This window comes from Aspergillus heteromorphus, assembly GCF_003184545.1.
Source record: "Aspergillus heteromorphus CBS 117.55 chromosome Unknown BO70scaffold_15, whole genome shotgun sequence".
NCBI classification, from domain to species: Eukaryota; Fungi; Ascomycota; class Eurotiomycetes; order Eurotiales; family Aspergillaceae; genus Aspergillus; species Aspergillus heteromorphus.
The window spans coordinates 466,347-481,552 of NW_020290420.1; the positions used below are offsets into that span (position 1 = coordinate 466,347).

The 15,206-nt window shown below is 55.5% G+C and overlaps 6 protein-coding genes across 6 annotated transcripts; 1 reads left to right on the forward strand and 5 right to left on the reverse strand.

Moving 5' to 3' along the window:
- BO70DRAFT_397164 (Zn(II)2Cys6 transcription factor domain-containing protein) lies at positions 1-1,851 on the forward strand (the record flags this gene model as incomplete). Its single annotated transcript, XM_025546675.1, has 3 exons — positions 1-556; positions 618-1,087; positions 1,129-1,851. The coding sequence occupies 3 exons, from the start codon at positions 1-3 to the stop codon at positions 1,849-1,851; spliced, it is 1,749 nt and encodes a 582-aa protein (XP_025398712.1).
- A 3,777-nt stretch (positions 1,852-5,628) lies between these two features.
- On the reverse strand, positions 5,629-7,386 carry BO70DRAFT_293488 (flavin-containing monooxygenase; the record flags this gene model as incomplete). The annotated part of the gene is made up of 1 exon (XM_025539440.1): positions 5,629-7,386. One exon carries the CDS (start codon positions 7,384-7,386, stop codon positions 5,629-5,631), a length of 1,758 nt encoding a protein of 585 aa, XP_025398713.1.
- A 484-nt stretch (positions 7,387-7,870) lies between these two features.
- BO70DRAFT_407196 (NAD(P)-binding protein) lies at positions 7,871-9,129 on the reverse strand (the record flags this gene model as incomplete). Its single annotated transcript, XM_025547162.1, has 5 exons — positions 7,871-8,127; positions 8,229-8,523; positions 8,584-8,665; positions 8,728-8,939; positions 9,025-9,129. The coding sequence occupies 5 exons, from the start codon at positions 9,127-9,129 to the stop codon at positions 7,871-7,873; spliced, it is 951 nt and encodes a 316-aa protein (XP_025398714.1).
- Positions 9,130-9,270: 141 nt separating this feature from the next.
- On the reverse strand, positions 9,271-10,670 carry BO70DRAFT_407200 (S-adenosyl-L-methionine-dependent methyltransferase). Its single transcript, XM_025547163.1, has 2 exons — positions 10,359-10,670; positions 9,271-10,247 (listed from the first exon to the last, which is right to left on the reverse strand). The coding sequence occupies exons 1-2, from the start codon at positions 10,544-10,546 to the stop codon at positions 9,371-9,373; spliced, it is 1,065 nt and encodes a 354-aa protein (XP_025398715.1). The 5' UTR covers positions 10,547-10,670; the 3' UTR covers positions 9,271-9,370.
- Positions 10,671-11,228: 558 nt separating this feature from the next.
- BO70DRAFT_371744 (cytochrome P450) lies at positions 11,229-12,835 on the reverse strand (the record flags this gene model as incomplete). Its single annotated transcript, XM_025544816.1, has 3 exons — positions 11,229-12,531; positions 12,591-12,682; positions 12,779-12,835. The coding sequence occupies 3 exons, from the start codon at positions 12,833-12,835 to the stop codon at positions 11,229-11,231; spliced, it is 1,452 nt and encodes a 483-aa protein (XP_025398716.1).
- A 226-nt stretch (positions 12,836-13,061) lies between these two features.
- BO70DRAFT_397169 (aldehyde dehydrogenase) lies at positions 13,062-15,068 on the reverse strand (the record flags this gene model as incomplete). The annotated part of the gene is made up of 8 exons (XM_025546676.1): positions 13,062-13,345; positions 13,444-13,853; positions 13,964-14,179; positions 14,240-14,297; positions 14,358-14,372; positions 14,444-14,545; positions 14,609-14,663; positions 14,775-15,068. 8 exons carry the CDS (start codon positions 15,066-15,068, stop codon positions 13,062-13,064), a joined length of 1,434 nt encoding a protein of 477 aa, XP_025398717.1.
- Between the last annotated feature and the right edge of the window lie 138 nt (positions 15,069-15,206).

Genomic DNA, 15,206 nt, shown 5'->3' on the forward strand with positions numbered 1-15,206 from the left:
ATGTCACAGACCGTCGCCCCGGCCTCCCAAACACCACCCCAGCCCCCAGCCCCCTCCCAGGTTCCATCTCAATCTCAACCTCAACCTCAAAGCAAACCGCCCCTCACCCGCCAGGCTTGCAACCGATGCCATGCCTCCAAGCTGAGATGCCATCGCCCGCTGGGAATCACGAACAGTAAAGCATGCTCCCGCTGCATCAAAGCGGAGGCCGAGTGTGTCTACGACCCTCCCCAGCGATTTGGACGGCCCCGACAGAAGAGTCGACCCCAACCAGCCACCGTGCAACGGATTGAGGCGCGTGAGGGTGACGGCGACGCATCCCACTCTCGAAAGCAGTCCACGAGCGAGTCTCGCTGGAGCAGAGACAGCATTTCCCAGCCTCAGAGCCCATACACAGCACCCGGAAGCCCGAATCGAACGGCCCCGGTGGCCGGGATGGATTCCACACCCTCACAATTCCCCCCCACAGCCATGGACGGTGGACAGGACCCGCTAGGAGAACCATCTAGTGAGTTCCTGGATGCGTTTCAGACCGAGTCAATGCAGCTGGATGTTGGTAAGATCGCCCCTAACGGTCCCGCGCGGGCCACACGGCTGACGGAGCCTTGGGAGGGCAGATTCATACTGGAGCGAAGACCCGTCGATGCTCTCAGGGGACGCTGGCCCCTACGCCGATCTTCTCGCAGCCTCTGTCGACCTGGACTTCGACGTCACCACCCGTTTGGGAGTGGATCCCACCCGAGTCGAAGCTGCAGGCACAGACACAACCCGTCCGAAACTCCCCAGACATCCCACCGACCCATTGCTCGCTACGGGCGCGGAATACACCGCAGACGACTACGTGTTTGATGTGATCCAGCTGCAGGCCAGCGTGAACCAGAATAACCGTGAGTTGGCGATGATGACCCGGAAAGCCCAGTCTCAGCTGGTTTCCGAAGGCAGGCTGGGACCCGGCCTCTCGATCCCTGACAAGCAATTCAAGACCCATCTGCAGCGCAACCTGAAGGCATCCGAACAAACCCTGGACGTGCTACACCGGATCAACTCCCACTTCACCCCAGGGATGCGCGAGCCCCGAGGACCCCCCGTGCAGACACCGACAAGCTCTTCTCCGACTGCGCCAGCCAGGACAATCTATTCGGGGGCTGCAGTGGTGGTGAAGAGCCAGGCCTCCGGGCGTCGGACCCCCAACACAGCATCCTCGCCTTCCTAGTCCTCACGACCTACCTCCGACTCCTGCACAATTTCGACGTCCTCATTTCCATCCTACAGGATCGCCTGCAGTATTTCGGCCTGGACCCCGGCTCCAACGGGCCCGAAGACTTTCCGTCCGACACGGGGTCCAATCCGCTACTGGACGTGTCGCTCGGCAACTTTTCCTTCTCCTCGTCGTCGGCGCGATCCCTCCAAGCCATGCTCAACGTGCAGATGATCACCACCGTGCTCGCCAAGATCAAATACTCGATCCAGCGAATGCTTCTGTGTCCCGAGGTTACGCCCCCCTCCACCCGCGGCCCTGGTGCTTCATCGGCCGGGGGATCCCACCATTCACCCCCGCTGTTCTTCCATCCGCACGCGCACTCCCTGTCCGACCACGGCCTATCTCAGACAGACGCGCGAGGCTACCACCACGGCCCGTATCACTCCCACATGGCCCGGCATCACAGCTACCCCACCCCGCCAGAGCTGGCATCGACGTCGTCGATAGCGAGCGGGAACGGCTCCCCTCCGCCGTTTGTCTCGGGAGTCGATAATGTTGTTCGGAGGGCGTTGGTGGAGATCCAGGATCTGGAGCTTAGCCTGCGCATCCGCGCCAGGGCTATCCAGCAGTGGAGCGAGGAGGGATTCTAGCCCCTGCTTCATTTCTTATTATTATTTTTTTTTATTTTGTATATAACGACCTTATCAATGAATACTAGCCAATCACACATTCTCTTAATGATTGAGATACCGCGCCGACCAGATAGACACTAAATACATAGAAAATCCCGCTCATTCACCGTCCTTGCTTGCGGCACTCAGACCCCTTCCACCCCCCATGGATCTCAAAAGAGAAATCGAGTACATAGACACCCTAGCAGGAATCTAGAGTGAAATTAACTTACATGGTATACCTCCGAGGAGAAAGCCAGAGACACAAAATCCCATGTAAGCCCATATCTAGTACCTCACTACCCATGTATCTGTAAATCGCCGAAGAATGCCACGTTTTCCAATTTTACCGATCTTACGGGCCCGTCTTATGTCAGATTATCGATCCGCGGGGATGTGTCTAGCTTTCCGGGCTATCTGGACACAGAATATGCAGAAAACGACTGGTTCTGGAAGTTTCTCTTCCATGAGGCACGGGGAATGAAATCGCGCTAGACGGTACCACGCGAGCAAGACCACGTCCACGTCCACGTCCACTCCCACACCCACTCCTCATTCCCTTGAGATTATGACGTATAGGTGAGATCTGGAGATCTGGGGATAGGTGGGATGTATTTGCGGGTTTATTCCTGTGTGTCTATCTGTTTGTCTGTCTATCTATCTATTAATCTATCTACATGGGAAACTATATCCGAAGTGGGGATATAGTACCCAGTCCGTAAAGTATTTACCATGTCTTTTTTTTTTTTTTTCATATCCCTGATCCCTTCCCGTTGAGCTGTTGATTAGCCTGACAGTACAGATTACGTAGTACGTAGCTACCTAACTCCCTCCTCACCATTCATGCTGCAGCAAGCGGCCAGTAAAACACTCCTCTACGATTCTAGAAATCACTCACCAGAATTCAGTCAAGAAATGTGAATTTCGACTTAGCCCGATCATACCCATCCTTCACCCTTTATTTCTTATCCGTCATCGCCCCCCCCCCCCCCCCCCCCCAATCCCTGTCAGCTTCATCATGATTATAACGTCATATCGTCATAACCATGCTCCAAGCCCAGTCCCACTCCCAACTAACCCCCTAGCAGTATATACCACGAGGTACCGACAGGGTTCGATCCTATTCTACTGTCCTTCGGGGCCCGCTTCTGAACCTGGTCACTTGGTTTTATTTAATTCTGAGGGTGGGGGGTGGGCTAGGCTTGGCCAGCTGGGGCCAGGGCTTGAGTTCTGGCGGGGATCGTCGATCTAACATTTCCATTTCCATTTCCATTTCCATTTATTATTATTTATTTTTGGTGGTGGTTTCCTCGGCCGAGCGTTTCTTTCTCACTCTGGCTTGTCTTGTTCGGGCTTAATACTCATTGACTAGTCAACTGGCTAACTGGCTAACTAGCTAACTGGCGAACTAATTAACTAACCCCTTCAGTCCACTGCAGTACTTCATATCTACTTAGGTCTCAAGGTACTCCGTAGGCAGTGGGTTCAAGTTGCCGTTGTTCACACCCGACTCTGCCCCCGACTCCGCCTCCGTCCCGACTACACAATGGGATCTAGATCCCATTGAATCCTCCGTATATGACTTGTGCTCCACCCACCCAAAGATTGCATACCAATCTCTATCTAGTGTGGTACCGGGTGGGGTGGGGGAGGGGGGGGGGGGGGAAGGAGGTATGGATGCATCCACTTCTGTGATCACTGATGTGAAACCAAACCGTACCGCAGCCGCACCGCACTGCCGCATCGCATGGCATGTGGATCCTGGGACTCAGCCGCAATTATATTCGCTATTACAGGTACAGTTGATTGGTGTTGATGTTGATGTTGATGTTACGGATCTCAACATACTTACTTACCTGCCGTAGGTATCTAGTAGTCTAGGTACGGAGTACATAGGGGGAAGGTTGATGCGGGAACGGGCGAATACGAGGGAGGGAGGCTTAGAGTCGATAGGGACCCGTTTAGCCCTAACTAGTAGCTAGGTAAGTAACTGAAGTGCCTCGGTAACTACAATGGTTGTTCCGAGGGGCTTGGGAAATAGCTATAATCTCGATCGGGAGGATGATGGTCCTTACTTGGATACATAATATATAAATATCTGTATCTACTATATCTATGTTGAACTTGGTCGGCGGATTAATATTTCAAGGAGAGAACGGACGGACGGATGGATAAACAGATAAAGGATCATGCAATATTCTGATTTCTGGGTCCGCGGGGCTAACCCAGTAGTGGATACACAGCAAACGAGGGCAATAATAATAATAATAATAATAATAATAATAATAATAATAACCAACTCCAATAATGTACTTCTTACCTAGTCAATCCACCATCGGACCCGGTCTGAGCCTTGAGTCCGTGTCGCTGGTCGGGAAATCCGAGGTCGGGACAATGTCGGCTTCCGACACGACACAACACGACACAATTAAGTTTTCGTACCTAGTATCTAGTATCTATCTGAGTCTTACTTCTTCTGTTAATGTTATAGCCCCGCCAGTGGGAGAGATCGACGGAGTACCGAGTCCTCACTCCGAGTCTGTATCTAGACAGACTACTACTGGCCCGTTCGGTGCTGCAGAGACTAGTGAGGCTGGCTAGCACTAGTTCCCTGCCCGGTAATACTGATAAACAGGAATTAAAATAAGAAGTAGAATTAGAATTAGGCCGTGGGTTGTATCTAGCAGATTGTGTAATTATGCTAATCTGTCAGACGGGGTATTTCCCCGGGGGGGGGGTCGTCTGTCAGACTCAGGGAGACTAGATGGACAGACTTGTGGGAGATGGGGTCGGGAGTTGAGTAGTCGCCGTTCAGTAGTCGCCGTTCAGTAGTCGCCGTTCGGCGACTTTGGGTCTTGGATCGTTATTATTGGATTCGGGTGGGGGGGGAATCGTTTGGGGGGGGATGGATTGGTTCAGACTTTAGTTGCTTAGCTGGTGTGGGGTCACTGGGGGGCTGGTTAGCGCTAGTGGGTGGAGTGGGGTGGGAAGGATTTTGTCATGTTACTACTTACGGAGGATGGATTCACTGGTTATATGTTCGAGGTGTTGTATCTAGATAGCTAGTTACATATATACTTGGTTGTACTTACTGTATACCTGCCTAGGATTGGGCTGTTTGGGAGATAGTGGGTAGTGAGCAGTTGGTAGCTGAATATATATATAGTATGTAAGTGTTCGATGCATTGGTGCTAGAGGTATATTTGTTAAGATGATACTGGGAGGGATGTATATGAAACAAACAACTATATAGCAAAAATACGTTCTTGTCTAGGCAGCAGGATAGGCAACCGTAGCTGATTTTCATCCTGTTATAGTTAGCTCTTTTATCAATCAACAGGATCGACTCAGCGGGTATGACTATGACTGTATGATTGCATTGAATGGTGTGAGTAGAATCTCTGCTCCGCAATTCTTATAAAATGGTTATTTAAAATGATTATTATCTCGTGTTTTATCAGGAGGGGACCTACTATTCTGACCACGACAGATAGTAATATATGATACCCTGTCTTCAAAAAAGGGATCAGTTGTTCACTTACCAAATTGAAGATGCAAAGTCACCTTTAATCCAACAGATTGATTCTGCTCATGGATAATATCATTCCCGCACAATGGAAAAATTACGCTACATCCTAAACACATATCACCTGTCACTTGAAAAAAATTGTATTCTCCAAAAATTCATGTTTCCTTGTTAAAAGCGAAAATATAAACTAAACGTCCCAAAACAGCCAAGAGAAAGCAAGTAAACATCTACTCCTCCAACGGGGGCATCCCAAACAATCTCAACAAAAAGTCCGTCGTGGCATCAATGGTATGCGGCTCCTTATTCGTGGCCGTCTCTCCATCGTTCTTCCGGACCTCAAACCCAGCGAACGCGGGCAAGGCATCATGAATCTGCCTGGCATACAGGGGCTGACCCCCGGGATATGAGACCAACTCGTACGCCTTCCCGGGGATACCACCGCCCATGTAGGTGGACGAGGTGGTGGGGAAGAGACTGGCCTTCGAGAAGGCGGTGATCTGCTTCTTCCAGGTGCGACACGCGGCCTCGGTCGGGTTAATGCTCGCGATGCCCTGGCGCTCCATGTGCTTGATGGCGTCGCGGATCCAGCGGCCCTGGATCTCGATGGTGGTGGGCGCGTTGCTGAACAAGGTGGGGCCGTGGGTGCCGAACAGGTGGAACATGTTGGGGTAGCCCGAGACGGTCAGGCCGAGGTACGTGTGGGCGCCGGCCTTCCAGTCATCGGCCAGGGTTGAGCCGGTGACGCTGCGCAGACCCATGTTGGTCATGCTGCCGGTGGTGGTGTCGAAGCCCGTGGCGAGACAGATGACGTCGACTTCGTGGAGGGTGCCGTCCTGGAGACGGATGCCGGTTTCGGTGATTTCGGCGATGGGGTTGGCGTGGATGTCGACCAGGCTGACGGACGGGCGGTTGAACTGCTCGTAGTAGTTGATCTCGAGGGAGGAGCGCTTTGCGCCGAAGAAGTAGCGCGGCTCCAGCGGCGCGACCAGATCCTTGACCTTGGGATCGTCGACGCGCGCCCGCACCTTCTTGGCCCAGAAGTTGTACAGCAGGCGGTTGGAGTCCGGGAACAGCAGCGCGTCCTTGTAGTTCGCCGTCGAGAAGTCGAACCCGCCCGCCTCCCACCGGCTCTCGTAGAACGCCTCGCGCTCCTCGGGGCTGTCTTCGCAGGTGAGACGCTCGGTGAACTCGCACAGGAAGCCGGTGAAGGTCTTCTCGCGCATCTCGAAGAGCTGCGGGTACAGGGGCTTTTGGTTGTTTTGCTCTTCCGCCGTGAGGTCGACCTTGCGCATCGGGATCGCGTAGTTGGGGGTGCGTTGGAAGACCTTGAGCGATGAGGCCACGGGCCCCCAGGCTTGGGTGACTTGGATGCCTGACGCGCCGGTGCCGATGATGGCGCAGCGTTTGCCGCGGATGTCGACGTCCTCTTGCGGCCAGAAGGAGGTGTGGTGGATTTCGCCCCGGAAGGAGTCGATGCCCGTGTAGTCGGGGATGTAGGGCTTCGCGGACACGCCGGCGGCGACGATGAAGTATTTGGCGGTGGCGGTGCGGCCGTCCTTGGTTTTGATGGTCCAGCGGGACGTGGTTTGGTTGAAGTGTGCGTCGATCACCGTGCTGCCGAAGGCGACGTGCTTGCTGATGGAGAGCACCTTGTCGACGTGCGCAAAGTAGGCGCGCAGTTCGTTGAAGTCGGGGTAGTTGGTTGTCCAAGTCCAGTCCTTGTAGGTCTCCGGGATGGAGAGCTGGTACAGGGGCACTTTGGAGTCGACCCGCGCCCCCGGGTAGCAGTTCCACCGCCAGGTGCCGCCGATCTCGTTACTGGCCTCGTAGATGACCGTCTTGAGGCCCAGCTTGCGCAGCTCGTGCAGAATGTAGATGCCACTGAAGCCGGCCCCGACGATCAGCACGTCGGTCTCCAGGTTGTCGGCGTAGTTGCCCTCGGTGGAGCGTTGGGGGAAGGCATAGTCTCTGATGTCGCGCTTCATGGTGAGGGAGGGATGTTTCTGGATGGATGGGGAGGGAAGAATACTGGGATGTGTGATGTGCGGAGAGAATTACGAGGGGACTCGACTGAATTATACTGTTCGATTCAGTTTGTTGACAAGCCATTCACTGAACCGTAGCGTGGGCCATCGCACTCGGACGCTCGGCGAGTCGGTGTATCGGCGGTGGTGACTGCTCTAGTGGTGATGGCTCGACTTTTCGGCGCACATGGCACAATGGACAGGTATATTTTACGGCGCATTCAGCTGACTGCATGTTCGAAGTGCAATGTTGGCAGATCCTCGATATCCCCGAGCCATCGGCTAAATCGCCGACCGACCGAACCCTAATCCACCAAGCCCAGACATCAACAACAAGCGTTTACAACACCCAGAGAAGACATAGTGGAAAATGAATAGGAATATGATGTAGAAAAGGAAAACAAAGAGGAATAGTAAGTAAGAAGAAGAAGAGAACACAGACACATCACTCCGTCCACCACTTCCGCAAGAACTCCTCCACCCCCGTAAACCGATAATCAGGCAACAACCGATTCCACTCATCCGACACCCTCCACGTCCCCTGGTAAATGGACGCGACCGTCTTGGCCGTGAAGATCTTCGCGGACGCGGCCCGCACCTCCTCGGGGATGGTCGAGTGCTGCATAACCGGATGCCACGAGGCCGTCAACCGGCCCAGTCGGGCCTGGCCTGCCTTGATGGTTTCGACGGAAAACGTGGCCCCTGTTCGAGTCAGCCATCCCGTCCCCCATTCAGCCCGTCCCCAATGCTTCCACAAAGACAGGACAAAGCGGATATAAAGAAGGGAGACGAAGATATCATACCTCTTATCTCCTCCCCCAACGCAATCAACTCCCCCATCGAGATCTCCTGTCCCCTCATCCCGCCCACCTCCGGCCATTTCCCGGGATACTCCACCGCGCGGACCACCACATTCGCGACATCTTCGACCGTCGTCAGGCCCAAATACCCCGGGTTTCTTGCGTCGGCTAGCAATATTGCTCGCTTGTTCTGCATGTCCACGTGGATGCCCCAGATCTCGACGTGCTGGGTGGTTGGGAGTGGGTAGGCGAGGTAGTTCATCAGCATTCCGGGGCGGAAGCAGCAGTATTCCAGGACCTGCTGTCTCTTAGTATACATGATGTCAGCTGCATGGGGGCGTAGTGTGATGTGACCAACTTCCTTCTCCCGGTTCAGCTCCTGGAGGTATCGGTGTATGGCGGTTTTGCCCGCATACCAGGGGAGACCGTCTGTGTTGGCGCTGGAAGTAGAGGAATGAATCGTTAGTTCTATTACGATCTGGATAGGGAGGGAGAGACATACCCAGCCCACTCACTCGGCGCAAAGCGCTTCACGCCCGCGTCCACGCACGCGTCGATCAGGGTCCGCTGGGAGGCGTTGCCGCGGTCCTGCGCGACGACGATGAACGAGAGCACGGTGTGCACGCCGTGGAGGGCTTGGACGAGCTGCGGTTTGTCGGCGTAGTCGATCTTCGTCCAGTGGATTTCTGGGCGGGTTTCTTCGGCGGGGCGGTCCTGGGATAATAGTCAGTGGTGTGGACCGAGGGGTGGCATGGATGTGCCATTGATGTGTATATCGGTGGTGGTGGTGGTGGTATACCCGACGAGACAGAATGGTGATGTTGTGCTTTCCGGTTTGGATGAGCGCGTCGAGGATCTCTTGGCCGAGGCCGCCGTAGCCGCCCGCGAGTGCGATGTGGACCATTTTGGCTAGGGGAAGTGTATGGATTGAGAAAGAGATCAAGTGCTGTCTAGAGTCATATATGTATGGATATGCTATCGGCGACTTTGCTGCAATGTATGTATGACATATCCCTCACCTCATCCGACTTGGAACTCCCCCCCATCCAGATCCAGAGATATACACCAGCGCATCTAGACAGTATCTCTCTAGAGACCTAACCTACTACACCACAACACACCATATCCAACCAACAAACACAAACTCAAAGCCTAGTCAACCTCCCGTAAACAAACCAACAATAAACCTCCTCATCACGATGCTTCTCCAAAAACACCTTCCTCGTCCTCCTCACCCACTCCTCCAACAACTCGTCCACCTTATCCCGGAGCCCGAGATAAACCACCGCCTTGACAAAATACCCCGACACGACGGCCATCAACCAATCCGCTACGGTATCAGCATACCACTCGGAGGCGCCCTCCTCGCCGCGTTCCTTCCTCTCCCTCAACTCCTTCACAGCAGGATGCAACACCCTACGCTCAAACACCTCCTCCACGGCCCACTGGCCACTCACCTCGGCCAGCGACTTCCGCACATCCCCCAGCGTGCGGTTGTACGTGGGCACCTCGAACGCGCTCACGATATTCGGGGGCAGGAGGCCCGCGCCGAGCATATCGATCAGCGCGGTGCGGCATGCATCGACGGGTCCGGTGTAGTTCTCCTCGCCGCAGGAGGCGTCGCCGACGAACGAGAGGACGAGGGAGCCGCCCGGGACGATTTCGCGGGCGCGGTGGCCCAGGAAGACGCGCAGGTCGGTGTGTGCTTGCGCGCGGAACTCGGCTTGTCGTTCCTCGTGCGGTGGCATCACGCCGTCTGGGACGGGCGTGACTTGGTCCAGGTGGTGGAGGGCCGCGAGGGAGAACCCGATGTCGATGCTTCCGCTGGGGGCCACGGCGGAGTAGAAGGATTTGGGTGCCATGGAGGTGAGGAGCGTGCTTGTGGCGGGGAGGGGGAAGGTCATGTTGTTGAGGTTCTTGGAGAGCGTCACGAAGTCGTTCACGGGTCGGTCGTTGAAGATTATGTGTGCTTCTTCTGGGGGCGTGGGGAGAGATTCCAGGATGGTGCTGAAGGGGTGGTAGCTGGGGTTGGAGGTTAGTGGTTGATTGATGGCTTGGGGGTGCGTGAGTTTGGGGAGGAGTATTGTAAATGGGGAAGGGGATGTGATGAGAAAAGAAGAGAAAGGAACATACGAGTTACTCCCGTGCGCAGAGCCATATTCAATGGCAGTGAATGCGCGCGACGAGACCTTGGTTTTCGCTGCCGCGGCGGCGAGCAGCGGGAGGGCTTCCAGCATGGCGGCGCGCTGCAGCCCCGAGTTGGAGCTGTAGAAGCCGTCGCCCTGCATGGGGACGTCGTTGACGAGTTCGGTGGGAGCCATGATACTGTTCCTATGTGATGGAAGATGGAGTGGGTAGGAGGTGAGTGGTTTTGGAGGATGGATTCATGACTGCCCGTCCACGATATATACTTGATGATTGCACCTGCATGAATGTAGGGCTAGCCTGGTGCTCTGTGGCCGTCCGGCGACTTCGGCCTTCCGGCGACATTCATTCGGGGCTTCCGTTCCGCCTGCCGGATTGGGATGGGGTGGCAGGATAAGGGTCTGTGTCACGTGCTAGTATTCGTCCCCCATTACACGGGGAAATTGAGTGGAGTGTGGGAAATCTTTCATGGGATACTCAGTATCTTCCTGCCATGAATGTGGTCTCCTGCCATGAATGTGGTCTCCTGCCATGAATGTGGTCTCCTGCCATGATCAGCTTGGTGGACTTTACACGTAGTTCTGTCTCGGCACGTGATGTGGGACGGAGTGGGACATATATTGCCAGACGAAAAGGGCGGTGAGCGATTGCTCTCGGCGTTTTGCTTGCCCTCCAAAGCGTGTAGAATCCAGCCAAAGATGATCAGCTGTATCACTACCCACCACTTTCACCCTTGGTAGCTGGACATCTCTCTACTCCAGTGGGCCTACCCTTAGAGAATCAATTGCGGATAAGCATAAAATGTATTTCCATTGCCAACAAAAACTAACCCATTCCACCCGTCCATCTTCCCCCGCATCACCTCAAACTAATCTTCATCCGATACTCCTTCCCCCTCATCTGCTGCGCGATTCGAAACACCGTGGCCTCATCCTGCCCCCTCACATACTCAAACCGAAACCTCCGGAGCAGCGACACCAACGAGAGATGCATCTCCTGCCACGCGAAATGCTTGCCAATGCACACGCGACTCCCCGCCGAGAACGGCCAATAGGGCATGTCGTTCTGCTTTCCCTGGGTGTACACGTCGAGCCAGCGCTCGGGGATGAACTCGGCGGCATTGGCCCACAGCCTCTCGTCGAGATGCACCTGCTGCGTGGTGGGAAAGACGGTGGTGCGCTTGGGGATGGCGTAGCCGAGGATCGTCTCGTCGTTGAACGACTCGCGCGGACTACCCGTTGCCTGGCCGGGGACGAGACGCATGGTCTCGTCGATGCAGGCCTGCAGGTAGGTCATGCCGGCGAAGCTGTACTCGCAGTCTGTGGGGCGGGGGTCGTGGCGCGGGTACCAGTGGTCGATTTCTTTGTAGAGGGTGGCGAGCTTGGAGGGGTTCTTGAGGAGCATGATGAGGGTGAAGAGCTCGGCGTTGGAGGTGGTCTCGCTGCCTGCGATGAGGAGGATGACGACTTCGTCCTGCACGTCGGAGGAGCGGAAGGGGGAGGTGTCGTCGTCGCCGTCGGAGGCGGCCTCGACGAGTTTCTGGAGCAGGTCCTCGCGGGGGGGTTGGCTGGACATGGCGGCGCGGCGGTTCGCGACGATCTCCGCCGTGAAGCTGTCGACGTAGGTGTCTCGTTGTGGGATGAACGGGATGCGCGATAGCCAGGGCATGAATTGCAGGATGCCGGACAGTTTGAGTGCCATCTTCAGTCGGTCCGGGAGCGGGTGAGATCCGTTTTTCACCACGTCAAAGGTCTGCCCGAAGGTCGTCACCCCGATGATGTCTGCTGCTAGGGCTTGGATCATGTGCTGCATGTCGACTTCGACGGTGCCGCTCGGGGCGGACCGGCAGCGTCTTTCGAGCTCGGTCACCGCGACGGAGATGCAGTCGAGCATGAGCGGTTGCATGCTGCGGATGTACCGGATGCCGAACATCGAGGACACCAGGCGCTTGCGGTGGCTGTAGGCCTTCTTGTCGGAGAAGGCGATCAGCGTTGGTCGCTTTGGGTCCTGCCGGAAGTTGCCGTACACGGCTTCGGACTTGGGCCAGTCTTCGGTGTGGATGATGCGTTTGACTTCGTGCGAGTCGGAGACGGAGATCATTGTGGGTGAGAGGGCGACGATCGGGCCGTATTGTCTGTGCAGGTTGACGGTGAAGTAGTGGCTGTTTTTTATGTCAGCGGTTATGATGCATGGTTAGGGTTGGATGGGTGGTGGGCTTACCTCTCGCCGCGCGCGATGGCGATTTTCAGCGGCAGCGATGTGAATTTGTGGAGGAGGGAACCGGGGAGGCGCTGGATGGGCGAGAACAGTCGCTGGACGATCTGTAACGGTAACAGTCAGTTGGGTTCGTTCGTTCTTGGTGGTGGTGGTGGACTTGCCTGGAAGAGTTTCGGAATCACGACTCCCACCACCAACAGCGTCCCAACGAGGTTGGTCGCCGTGAGGTAGGGGCTGACTTGCTCCATCTTGGATGTATGGGCAGAGCAGACCGTCTGCATTCGAGAAAGAGGGCCGCTATCTGCTATTTGTAGTCCGGCGATTCAGGCTGGAAAGTCGCCGATCTGCTCCAAAGCTCCACCGATGATGGCGCCAGACCAGACCAGACCAGACCATGCTGATGATTACTCCAGTCATTCCATCTGATTTGATTCGTCTAGACTAACACACGACACCCGGGCTTCTTGAATCTATTCACTTGTACATATGAACGGCCTTAATCTGACAGAAACTCAACAGTCCCTCCAGCCCATACTCGACCCCCATGCCACTCTGCTTGTGGCCCCCGAACGGCACCGCCGGATTCGGCTTCGGGGCGCCGTTGATAAACACGTTCCCGACTTCGAGCCGGCTTGCGATCTTCTCTGCCAGAATTGCATCCTTCGTCCAGACGATCGCGCTCAGTCCGCTGGCGGTGCCGTTCGCTAGGGTGATGGCCTCGTCGACGGTGTGGAATGGTTTGCAGGGGATGATGGGGCCTGTACCATATCATCCTTATCAGCATAGCCCAAGTCGTCCAAGCACACAGAAGCGGGCACAGGAAAGAAATAAACAAGGAAAGAAAAGAGAAACGCACCAAAAACCTCCTCCACCAGAATCCCCGCCCCATCAGGCGGATTATCCAGGACGACCGGCCTGATCCACAGCCCATCATTATCCTCATCCCCACCCCCATTTCCATCATGAGTGTCCCCCCCCGCCGCAAACTTATACCCCCGTTCCCTACACTCCCTCAAAGCCTGTCCAATCTTCTCAAACTGCATTGCATTCTGCACCGGCCCCACACTCCCCTCCAGATCCCTGCTCATCGCGCTCGTCGTGTCCGCCAACGCAGCCACAAACTCCTCGTATATCGACGCGTGGATGTACAGTCGTCGCGCGTTGATGCAGACCTGGCCCGCGTTGAACCACAGTCCGCCGGCGATTTGCGCCGCCGTGGTGGCGATGTCGATGTCTGGGAGAATGAGGGAGGGGTTGGAACCTGCCCTGTTCGGGTATGCATCAGAATCATAATGGGTTAGCATCTCCATCTCTGCCTCCGAATCTCTTTGCCCGTCTTTCTTTTATAATCGGGGGACATGGGGAAGAAAACATACATCTCCAACGTAACCCTCTTCATGGTCTCCACGCACCCCCGCATCACCTCCTTGCCTGTCGCCGTGGACCCCGTGAAGGAGATCTTCTGGATGGAGGGGTGGCGCACCAGCGCTGGGCCGAGGGTGGCGTCGCCGCCTAGCACTTGCATGGTCGAGGGGGGGAAGACTTGTTGTGCGAGTTCGATCAGTTTCAGGGCTGTGTAGGGGGTGAATGGGCTTTTTGCTATCAGCTTCCACTTTCATCGTTCTTTGGTTGGATTTGGGGGCGGGACGGACGAAGGCTTCACGATAACGCAGTTCCCTGTTGCGATGGCGGGGGCGATTTTGCCGATTGCTGCGAATTTTATCACGGGGGATTAGCGAGATAGAATTGGAAATGGATAGGGGGGATTACCGAGCATGAGGGGGACTGTATTCACAAAGGTTACTTTAGTTAGCCAGGCTTTTCGAATAGTGGGATGGGTGGATGGATGGACACACAATTCCACGGACAAATCGCCGCCACCACGCCCAACGGCTCATATTTGGTAATAATCACCTGCTCGTCATCTTCGTATTTCTTTTGCGGGATCTCGAACTGGGCTGTGGAGATCAGCTACATTCATTCCTTCACGTAGACCTCCTGTGGTGATGGCTAGTACACACCCGGATATCTCAGCCAGTTGGCTGCCCAGTAGACCTCGATGGCGGCTGTTTGACGCTGGAGGAAACAAACTGTTAGCTTGTCACCGTCCCTCCCCCCTATTCTTTTCCTTTTCTTCCCTTCCCTCCTCTCTCTCTCTCTCTATGGTGTTTGTTTGAGGGAACATACACTCCTCCCCGTCTCCTCCATCAACAACTCCACAAAACTCTCCGCATGCCGCAGATACAAATCCGCGAATTCCCCCAGCAGGCGCGTCCGCTCTGCATACGGCGTCGCGGCCCACCCTGGAAACGCCGCTTGGGCTGCAACGACCGCATCGTCCACGTCCTGCTGCGTCGCGACAGGCGCGTCCCACAGTTTGGCCCGCGTGATGGGCGAGGTGCCCGAGTAGGAGGTCGGGGCGGTGCGCGGCCGGCCGGCGACGATGTTGTGGAAGGTGGTGAAGTCGATGGTTGCGGACATTTTGCTGCTGCTGGATTGTAGGTTTTGATGAGGTTTGGGGTGTATATGTACGTGGTTTTTGGTCTACGTGCAGCTCGGCGAGTTTGGGTCGGCGAGTTGTTGGATGGGAGGATTGCGAAACAGGACAGACATTCTGTG

Bases quoted from the DNA above. Each gene is read 5' to 3' on its own strand.
- BO70DRAFT_407200 (XM_025547163.1), bottom strand. From the start codon at position 10,546: ATGGCTCCCACCGAACTCGTCAACGACGTCCCCATGCAGGGCGACGGC. The intron at 10,248-10,358 runs GTATGTTCCTTT...CTCCAACCCCAG, and splicing joins TCTGCGCACGGGAGTAACTC to CTACCACCCCTTCAGCACCA.